At 31.7% G+C, this 12,161-nt stretch overlaps 1 protein-coding gene across 1 annotated transcript in view; it reads right to left on the bottom strand.

The window, feature by feature from the left end:
• The window catches only part of Cngl (Cyclic nucleotide-gated ion channel-like), a 94,101-nt gene that overhangs the window by 44,415 nt on the left and 37,525 nt on the right, over nt 1-12,161 (bottom strand). Inside the window, 1 exon segment of the mRNA XM_076511163.1 lies at nt 4,107-4,165. Coding sequence (XP_076367278.1) covers nt 4,107-4,165 — 59 coding nt within the window.

Here is a 12,161-nt window from a genome sequence, read left to right as displayed (position 1 = left end):
AACCACCGCTACATGTAGATTATGCTGTGGTGACCTACTCCATACAGAAGAGAAACGTGGCAATAACCATCTTAGAAACTCATGTATCGGGTACTTTTTTTCAAAAGTGTAAATTATTTTGCGGGCTGTAAAGGTAATACTTAACACTGAAATAATTCACGCCAGATAAAGTACATTACAATCACACATGTTAAAAATAACTTATCATTAATTGTTTCGTAACGTTTAAAATTTAGAAGAAGAAAAATCGTCCCGTTTTTTTACCCAGTAAACTATTTCAGTAGTGTAGTTAGATTTGTAAAAGACTTAAACAACTCAGATGAAATAAGAACTACTTTTAATTTGGTCCTTTCAGTGAACCAAACTTGGACTGTTATGTCCTCTGAGAATTAAAGAATTTGATTATTTCACTCTCACTTAACTACGTATGAATATTTCATGACACTACAGCTCCCGAACGAACAAACAGAAGAAATTGCCTCACATCTGGTCTCAATCAATTCTTTAATTTGCAAGTCAATTTGTACCATTTAGGATTTGCGATCTGCTGCACAGTAATTCCTCAATGAAGCATGACTAAGAGTCCTATTTCCTGTTAAATACATTCAGTTTGGAATGGTTTGATTTGTAGTATGTTTAATATATTTTCAATATTGAAGAACCTGTCTTGTTAAACTTGTCCAATTATCCACTAGCAAAGCACAATAAAGTTATTTGAATAATGGTGTAAGATAAAACAAATTTTAAAGCTAAATATTGGTAACTCACTTTCGCATATACAAACAATTCTTAGCAGAAGAATTTACAAAACACCATTTGCTAGAACATTTATACAAACGGCAATTAATGTAACACTCATAAAAACAGGTCTTAGTAGAACATTTATACAAACACCTCTTACTAGAAGAATTATATAAAACAGAACTTAGAATAACATTTATACAAACGGCACTTAGTGAAATATTTATGCAAACAACTATTGTAGTACATTTATACAAAGAGCTCTTAGTGTGACACATAGAAACAACTATTGTAGTACATTTATACAAAGAGCTCTTAGTGTGACACATAGAAACAACTATTGTAGTACATTTATACAAAGAGCTCTTAGTGTGACACATAGAAACAACTATTGTAGTACATTTATACAAAGAGCTCTTAGTGTGACACATAGAAACAACTATTGTAGTACATTTATACAAAGAGCTCTTAGTGTGACACATAGAAACAACTATTGTAGTACATTTATACAAAGAGCTCTTAGTGTGACACATAGAAACAACTATTGTAGTACATTTATACAAAGAGCTCTTAGTGTGACACATAGAAACAACTATTGATAGAACATAGAATCCTCTTAGAAGAACATATATACAAAGAGCTCTTAGTAGAACAATTGCATAAAGTAGTACTTAGACTGACTTCCCTGCAGCATAGCAATATAGCTATTAAAGGATAGCCTTATTCAGCCATAAGGCACGTGATTATGGTCTATCGTGATGACGAGAAACCCACTTGAGGTAAAAATGTATTTTCCGGACGGATGATATTGGTATTAACTCTTTATTTAAAATAAGGTATAGAACAACGTCTCGACCTTCTTAGCTCATTTTCAGGTTAAGAAGAACCTGCAGATGTCTTAAGAAGATGGAAACGTTGTTCTATGTCTTATTTTAAATAAAGTTTTAATATCCATTCTAGTGGTCATGGTCTGTACCACTAGTGGAAAATACACATATCAGTTCTGTTGAGTACGAAGTGAAGTTGTTTGTGTTGGTTTAATACCTCGGATGTTGGTTGTAGCTATTGGCATGTAAAAATTGATGATGAAACTCTTTGAAATTAGTTTCAACAATAGAGAGGCCAGTAGGAATATTGAGTAATGCCATTTGACCTATTTAATGTGTATACTGCTATTGAGCGAGTGACGGACTCACATTATGAGGCTTACAATGAGGGATATCAGAGACATTATTGGCCGCATTTTTCAAATTCTTCAGCTAACTTTCAAGTCAGTAGAATTACTGTCTGAAATTACTAAAACAAATTACATTTTATGAGGACAAAAACACGATAGAATTGTTAGCCTACTCGTACGTACAAGTGGTGAACTTTAGCCTACACATCCACACAAGTAGTGAAAGCTAGCCTACCGATACATACTAATGAATTTCAGCCTATTCATAGATACTAGTGAACTTTAGCTTACTCATAGATACTAGTGAACTTTAGCCCACACATACGTATAAGTAGTGAACTTGTGCCTACATATCCACACAAGTATTAAACCTTAGCCTACTCATACACACGAGTAGTGAACTTTAGCCTCATACATACAAGTAGTAAAAGTTAGCCAACTCATACGTGCAAGTAGTGAAGCTACAGTTGTTGTGATCTTTATTTTAAGACCTGTGTGAATATTCTGTTCATATTGTAGATAAATGTATTTGTACATAGGTAATATCATGTCGAATGTAATTGGTTCATTAGGCATTAGTTATAGATAGTTATGGCCAATAAATGCCTTTGGTTCATTATTAATGTAATGTCGCATACTATTGGTTCGTTAACTAGTACTCAAGTTACATTTTATAATTTCTAGTTCATTATTTTTAGAGCCAGGTTGAAACTCTAAATTTTGGTAAAAACATTTACCACTTTTATTTCCTTTAAGCATTGAAGACCTACATTGGATTTTTTTTATCTCGCACATTGCACTGAGCATAGCTGTGCTCGACCATATTTGGAAATTTATAGGTCGTTTACTTTTAGTCATACACATTGCCAAGAGTAGAATTTATTAGAACACGGCGTTGATAATAGCGGCCATATTGGTAATGACGGGTTTTTGACGGAATATATTACTCGCTTTAGTTTTGAGATTGTAACATCAATGTTACAACAATCTAGTTCTTACGTGTTTCATTAATTTTCGTTGAAGCGAAACAACAGTTAAGTTATTACATGTTCATTAATGATTGTTGAAGCATGAAAACAGTTACGTTATTACGTATTTCATTAATGATTGTTGAAGCGTAACAACAGTCAAGTTATTACGTGTTCATTAATGATTGTTGAAGCGTAACAACAGTCAAGTTATTACGTGTTCATTAATGATTGTTGAAGCGTAACAACAGTCACGTTATTACGTGTTAATTAATGATTGTTGAAACGTAACAACGGTCACATTATTACGTGTTTATTAATGATTGTTGAAGCGTAACAACAGTCAAGTTATTACGTGTTTCATTAATGATTGTTGAAGCATAACAACAGTTAAGTTATTACTTGCTTATTAATGATTGTTGAAGCGTAATAACAGTCACGTTATTACGTGTTCATTTATGATTGTTGAAGCGTAACAACAGTCAAGTTATTACGTGTTTCATTAATGATTGTTGAAGCATAACAACAGTTAAGTTATTACTTGCTCATTAATGATTGTTGAAGCGTAATAACAATCACGTTATTACGTGTTCATTAATGATTGCTGAAGCGTAACAACAGTCACGTTATTACGTGTTAATTAATGACTGTTGAAGCGTGACAAGACAAGTTTTACGTTTTAAATTTACTTCAGTGTGTCACAGCGAGACAACGTCAAATTCTATTGTGTTACATTAACGCCAGCTTGTTACAGCGAGACATCGTCAAGTCGATACTTCAGTATACAGGAAAAGTGTGTTGTTCTGTCATTGTTATTTTTATAGTGATATTTGATCTTTCATTGCTAAGTGTCAACTAAGATAATCATTAAGTAAAATCTGACATGTTGAGTTGAGATACAAAGTGTGAATTTCCCATCGGTTTATCTTTTAATATTTCAGTACATCTGGTCTTTTCTGAATAATTATTTAAACTTATAAATATCTACATTAAAAAGTGGATTTTGTTTTAGGTGAAAAATTTTATTTGGGTTACCTAAAGTACATTCATTGCATTGTAGATGTTTGATTGACCTTTAAACAGTGCATTTTCTCCATTGATTTACCTCAAAGATATTAAAAGAGACGATAATTAGGAACTAAAATGTTGAATTATATTTTATGTCTAAATACCATATGAAAGTTTCTCAAATTATTCAATGGAAATTATAAACATCTTACCTACAATTGTAGCAAAGATAAAAACTCCAATCAAATAGCTTACGATGGTAAAGATGTATCTGAAAATAGAGAAAATTAAGAAAAGACAAGTGTATTACAATACCAATCAATGTAACATCTCAAATCTAGTTCTGCTAGCTCTAGAATGATCATCTGATGCTGAAATTATAATAGCATGATATATTACACAAGTGTTTATTAACTGCTGACAAAATACATTTTACCCAAACTTTATAACTTCAGGGAGGAAATATCTTTACATAATTCCAACAATTAAATACCTACAATCTAGTTGTATTCACAATCTATACTCTGTTCTCTCTATATATAGTTTACAATCTTAACACTGTACTTTGAATATGTTTTGCTTTATACTTATTTACTGATTTTTTTTCCTCTTCAGAATGTGAATTTCAGTGAAGAGAAGATGACGTAGATCTATTCTTTGATTCATTAGACTTGCTGTAAAACATTAGTTCCACTGAATTCATGGTTCATCAGAAGTGCTTGAAGAGCCAAGAAAATAACCGGCGGGATATAAACACAGAATTACAAGATTTGTTGAAGAAAGCAATTTATAAATAAACAAACAGTCCGCTGAATAATAGTGACTAACTAATCGTGACACACACATACAGATTATTTGTTTAAGTAACGAGTTACATAAAGACAAAATATAATATTATGAGATCAAAGTTTCCACATACACAGTAATCTTATTTATAAAAGGTTAAGAAAAGAAACAGTTTCTGTGGACAACAAGGTCCACCATCTCCAAGAAACGAAGAAGGACACAAAAGTTTCCTTTATGTTCAAATAATTGTACTTGTACAGTTAACAATAGTTGTACGTGTACAATTAATATACTGTCCCTTTGTGATGTTTACCAACTTTATGATCTTCGTATGAGTAAGGTTATATTAAATTGATTAAAATAATGCCATGGATGAACTTTTCACCAAACGTTAAACTCCAGAAGTATCAAGATATTTGACAATAAAAAACGTTATTACAGCTGTATATTTGTATCTGAAAGTCGACGTTTTCACTTATACTTAAGCGAGAAAAGCAACGTAAATATATGAATTTTTATTGATATTTACGCCAAACGTAATGTGTTGATACAAGTTTTATTTATATCTAAAGTTATCATTGTAGTATAAACGAAGTAAAATGACAGAAATACACCATTCTACAGGCTTGTAAAAAAGGTGGCTATTAATGTTTTACAGCTATCAAATATCCTGGGAAGATTTTGTAATTGAATCTTAGGTTTCATGGTCTCCCATCTATAACTTGACATTGCTGTGAAGGCCAAACTATAGACATTTTAAGGGTTGTATCATTTCATGACAGTTAATACTATTATTCTGAAAATTAACGAAACTAAGTGGAAGTTATAAACATGTATTAATTGGACAGCTTCTTCAGTTGACTAATGGAAGTAATAAACATGTATTAATTGGACAGCTTCTTCAGTTGACTAATGGAAGTAATAAACATGTATCAATTGGACAGCTTTTTCAGTTGGCTAATAGAAGTTATAAACATGTATTAATTGGATAGCTTCTTCAGTTGGCTAATGGAAGTTATAAACATGTATTAATTGGATAGCTTCTTCAGTTGGCTAATGGAAGTTATAAACATGTATTAATTGGATAGCTTCTTCAGTTGGCTAATGGAAGTTATAAACATGTATTAATTGGACAGCTTCTTCAGTTGGCTAATGGAAGTTATAAACATGTATTAATTGGACAGCTTCTTCAGTTGGCTAATGGAAGTTATAAACATGTATTAATTGGAAAGCTTCTTCAGTTGGCTAATGGAAGTTATAAACATGTATTAATTGGACAGCTTCTTCAGTTGGCTAATGGAAGTTATAAACATGTATTAATTGGACAGCTTCTTCAGTTGGCTAATAGAAGTTATAAACATGTATTAATTGGACAGCTTCTTCAGTTAGCTAATAGGAGTTATAAACATGTATTAATTGGATAGCTTCTTCAGTTGGCTAATGGAAGTTATAAACATGTATTAATTGGACAGCTTCTTCAGTTGGCTAATGGAAGTTATAAACATGTATTAATTGGATAGCTTCTTCAGTTGACTAATGGAAGTTATAAACATGTATTAATTGGATAGCTTCTTCAGTTGGCTAATAGGAGTTATAAACATGTATTAATTGGATAGCTTCTTCAGTTGGCTAATGGAAGTTATAAACATGTATTAATTGGACAGCTTCTTCAGTTGACTAATGGAAGTTATAAACATGTATTAAATGGACAGCTTCTTCAGTTGACTAATGGAAGTTATAAACATGTATTAATTGGACAACTTCTTCAGTTGAGTACTGGTTTCACTTTGTTGTTTATTAAGAACGGAATCTGATAGTATTATTCAATTATCAAAACTCTATGATTGATAAGCAGTCAAACGTTAAAACAAACATTAGGCATTTTGTTACCGGTTAAAACAGTAAAACAAGCGTTTAGCATAAGTATTGAATTTTTAAGTGAAAATATAAAACATATTCGAAACGATTAAATATCAGCTAAGACTTTAAACCAAACATTGGGTGAAACGAACATCGATTTGTAATTTTCGTTCATTTTCGGGTAGTAAATGTTTTAAAAGCTACGATAAGCTAAGAATGTAGTTTTCAAACCAATGACATAATATTGGTTCAGTTTCCTTTTAAGACAAATGTATTTTGTTTTTGTTTTACTTTGATAACAAGGAGAGTAGAGTGTATGGACGTTTGGTACATATTAATTCTTAGTGGAAAGTCTGGAGTTACTTTTCTATTCCTCTGTTGGTTTATTATTTATATATTAATTTGGTAGAGAGGGTTAAATCACACTTTGGTCAAACACTCCAGTGGTACGTCACCCCATATACAAACAGTGAAACTAGAGACGACATTTGTGGTACCTATATATTTGGATCTTGGCGAGCTTCCAACCATTCAGTGGTGCAATGCCACAACGATAGCATTACGACTGAATATTTATGTCACGGGTCTTTCGAGAAAGTATATCGGTATATCGAAATTGTCAAGAAATTGTCAAAGACGAAGGCCCACAACACATAATATCGTTCTTCATGGAAATGGAAAACATCGGATAGAAATTCTGTTTTGACCAGCAGAAAAACTCTGGAACTACACTACAAATTAGAATGAAGAAATGCCCTCATCTGCAAGGTCAATAGTATAGTTGTAACAGAGAATGCCCTCGCCTTTAAAATGAAGACTATGGTTATAACAGAGAAATTTCTCATCTGTCAGGTGAATACAGAGAACCTTCCAGTTAAAAGCCTACTACAATAGTGGTCAGCTCTACTAATACCACTAACAATATAATAAACAAATATTTGAAACTAAGGAAAGTTTCTCTGCAATCTATGAAAGTTTTCATGATAAAAACTAACTGGGATATCAGTAATTGATGAAGTTTTCATGATAAAACTAACTGAGATATCAGTAATTGATGAAGTTTTCATGATAAAACTAACTGAGATATCAGTAATTGATGAAGTTTTCATGATAAAACTAACTGAGATATCAGTAATTGATGAAGTTTTCATGATAAAACTAACTGAGATATCAGTAATTGATGAAGTTTTCATGATAAAACTAACTGGGATATCAGTAATTGATGACATTCTTCTTACGTCCCTTATGTTTGTTACTTACGTTTCACAAATAATCAAGAAGTTGTGGAAAGTTTTTTTTTTCAAAAACAGAATGGTTTAAGATCGATTTAGCTATCATACTCAGAAACTTATTAGAATAGAAACTGTGGTGTCAACAGTAATTAAGGTCAAACTGACCACGATCGACGATAAAGAAAATACTAGTAAGTTCAAGAAAAAACCTGGAGTACACTTCTAGTGAAATACGTTAAACCATCAGTATAAGCTTGAATCCTTCTTAAGCGACTTGTTAAATCCTTTTTACAAGTCTCATGCACAACCACTAAGGTTTCAGTAGAAGGAATTAGTACTAATGACTCATAGGTTTATATTACTTCTCAAACTTTACGATCATGTCCGAACCATTCCTTTCTTGAACTGTCTCTTACGTGGAATATTGTAATTCCAATAAGCATTATTAAGGATTTCTAATAGTGAAAACACATCATTATTAACTCTATAAACTCCTGAAAATTTCTTTCTAATCGTGTATACACGTGCAGATTTATAGTTTCAAAAAATGTTTAGACGTTTAATTACACACTTGGAAAATATAGGAACTAAACATGCACTTGCAAAGTGAAAATAAAATGGGCCAAAAAATGTAGGACTTCAGTGTTACCAACTTTTCGTCAATCAGAAATAAAATTTAAAAAAAAATAATTGATAGACATTTTGGAGTCAGTTTAGACACAACTGAGATATTATTTTTTTATTTCATTTGAGATATGAAATGTGTTTGTCTATCTCGGTTAGTTTCATTTGTAGTACAAAAAAAAACAACTTTTTGGGGCACTTGACGATGTCATATAACATGTCAGAAATCTATTGCTTTGATGGTTCGCTGAAGAAAACATTATCCGCAGAGAAAATTGAAGTGTCCGTGAAATGAGGGTTATAACCTACACCACATTGTGAACGTAAAAACAATGAGAGGAAATCTTTAGTTAATCGATTGGAACATTGCTCCTCTTGGATTAGATAAACCTTTTCTCACGTTAACCTATTTTGTTTACTGTAAAAAAGGGTCTATACGATATAAGAAAGCCTTAAAATACATAAGTTTGTTATTAATAACTGAACTGATGTAAGAATGGTGTTAACCAAACATAGGTTTGATAGTATTAACTGACCTAATATAGAAACAGTCTTAATAACACACAAGTTTGTTATTAATAACTGAACTGATGTAAGAATGGTGTTAACCAAACATAGGTTTGTTAGTATTAGCTGACCTAATATAGAGACAGTCTTAATAACACGCAAGTTTGTTATTAATAACTTAACTGATGTAGAAATATTGTTGATCACACATAATTTCTCCCAGTGGCACAGCGGCATGTCTGCAGACTAACAACGCTAAAAACCGTGTTTCGATATCCATGGTGGGCAGAGCACAGATACCCCATTGTGTAGCTTGGTGCTTAATTCAAAAACAATAACACACACAAGTTTGTTATCAGTAATTTAACTGAAAGGTTTATTTTTGTGCGTAAACAGTGACACTGACAGGTTTAAATAACATACGTATTCAACAGTACTGTAATAGTAGCTGTACGTAATCAATTTTTCACAAGGTTTAAATAAGTTATATGTGTTCATTATTAGTAAAATTGTGGCTGTACGTTATTAATGATATAGCAAAGTTTAAACAACTTATATATGTTCATTATCAGTATAATTGTGGCCGTACGTAATTAATGATATAACAAAGTTTAAACAACTTACATATGTTCATTATTTGCATAATTGTGACTGTACGTTACTAATTATTTAACAAAGTTTAAACAACTTATATATGTTCATTATTAGTATAATTGTGGCCGTACGTTATTAATGATATTATGAAGTGTAAATACATGTTATTATGGTTGCATGGTACCAGCGATGAGGACGGTTTAATTAAATTGGATATATTCAATATTTTTAGTGTTACTACTCTGATGATTGCATGATATCATTCATATATGGACAATTTTATTGAACTTGTATGTGTATGTATAAAAGTATCAGGTAAAACACTATCACTAAATATAAGAGCTATGTAAGGGTGGCTACTGAATTTGATAAAAGGAACCAAAAAAAAGATAGGGGTGGATGTGGACATATTACTTCATCCAACTAATGACATAGCAGAGTACGTTGTGTCGAGTTTACATTGAGAATTCAATTCCCACACAACTGGCTTCCCCAGTTTGTCTATCAAGAGCTTGGTGTTCGAATAGAATCTCAGCTTTCATCATAATACCTTTCCTTTGGTTAACTTTAGAACATTGTTACTTTTATTACTATTTTACAATAGAGTAATATTTTACGATTGGAAATTCTAGTTGTATTTGTTTTGCCAGTGAGGAAGCCAGTAATGTAAGAATTTTATTATCCATGTAAAATCGAGACAGCGTAGTCTGCCATGTGATCATTAGCCAGATCAATTGATATGTTTACTTCCATTCCTATCTTACTTGGTTCATTTTTTGTAGTTCAGTAGCCAACTATACACAGCTTTTTATTTAGTGATAATTTTTTCCTGATGTTTGTTTCTTTCAGTTTTTATAGGACGATGTACGTGAGTTACTAAATTATTCTAAAGCTTTATACATTTTTCATAGAATAATAGTAAAATAAGTGATCAAAGACTGTTTCCTATTTTCTTCTACCACATTATGATAAAATTATAGCTACTGCTAGAACGAGACAGTCGCTAGACCTGTTGAAGAAATGATAAACGAAAATAAGAAATCTTGGTTTCGGCTATTCACCGGATTTTGACTTTGGATATTTAAAAAAACGGTAGGAGAACCAGGGAAAGAGTGGCTATTTCAGGTATCTCTTCACATTTAGCTTCTGATAACCCGTAGAGAAGAAAATTCAGATGACTTTTGTACTGCTTTAATATGGTGTCCTTGTGATACCTATGTGGAGGGTTTTAGCGTACTGTCTGACACAAAACATTGTTTAATACCTTTCGTAAATCAAATATTTTAAAAATTTAATATGGTGGACTTTGCCAAAACACTAAATCATTCTTTCTTAATGTTATTTGTTAATTTCTGAAAAGGATCTTGTTATACAAACCTTTGTAATTTTTGATGATTCGTACTTCTGTGAGTGAAAGTGGGCACCATTTTGTTTTATCACGTATTTCATTTTAGTTTTTCTTTTATTCTGAGTTACTTCAGTCACTTCACATCTATATAAATAAAACGTGACAGTTTCGAGAAGAATGGATGGTAATACAAACTAAGCTTTTAAACTGCGTTTTTAAGTTTGAAATATTAGAGCGTTTTATGTTTGTTCCTTTTAAACATTCAGTTCTTATATGTTATCCAGTATCAGAACCGATCATTAAGATTTAATGATCTGTGTGAAATGTTCTTGATAAAAAGTATGAACGCCTTACGAGGTAGTTTCTTGTAAGAGAGTGCTTTGAAATTAGAATAAAACCTCTTGGTCTTCGAGATGTCTCTTGAATCTCCACGTACTTCATTCATGAGTACTTATGTACCTATCTCGGTTATACTGAAATGCAGGAGCATGTCCCAAGGGAATAAACGGCTTATTATCTACACTGTTATTTTAACGTGGATGATATTTATAATTTACTTTAGATTAAATAAAGTTAGTGAGGCTTAGGAAAAGACCATACAGAAATTTTTCAATTTCACGAACAGATTCCATTATTTTTATAAGATTAAACCAGTTATTGCCAAATGATTTGCTATATCGCAAGTATAACACACAACACCATGTGATCCTTGACTTACAGTATCTGATGATATTATCACCATAATCAGTAACGTAGTTTTGACTGATCAAACACGTCTTCCGCCACTGACTAATATTATTATTTTTATAACATCTAGTGCTGTATTTCAGAGAAGATTTAGAGACTTGAAAGGCTTTGTTATGGGACTGCACCTGTGTAGGAAGATTTAGACAATGTTAATGTTTATTAGTATAGACCTTTATCAGGTGAAAATGTTAAGCCTTATAAAGACCTATACCAGCAACCCAAAATGGCGTATGAAACTTCCTAGATACATGCGCTCCGTTAACAATGCCTTTTCAATTCCAGTACTCTACGAGTTAGTTCCTTCAGTACTGAAACATGTTTCCAAATCAATTGCTATCTCGTCCACCCAAACATAAAATTACCAAACTATTTGTTATAACTTATACAATATTATAAGTACAGTTTATAGTTGATGATTTAATACTAATACTACACTGATCCAAAAATATACTACATGTGATGTGCTATTGATAACTTACTGTATTGATCCAAAATACCCTACACGTGATATGTTATTGGGAACGTACTGTATTAATCCAACATACGCTATATGAGATGTTATTGAGAAC

Source organism: Tachypleus tridentatus, chromosome 7 (assembly GCF_004210375.1).
Source record: "Tachypleus tridentatus isolate NWPU-2018 chromosome 7, ASM421037v1, whole genome shotgun sequence".
Lineage (NCBI taxonomy): Eukaryota > Metazoa > Arthropoda > Merostomata > Xiphosura > Limulidae > Tachypleus > Tachypleus tridentatus.
Note: the sequence above shows the minus strand (reverse complement) of the source record. Positions and strands in the feature narration are given on the sequence as shown.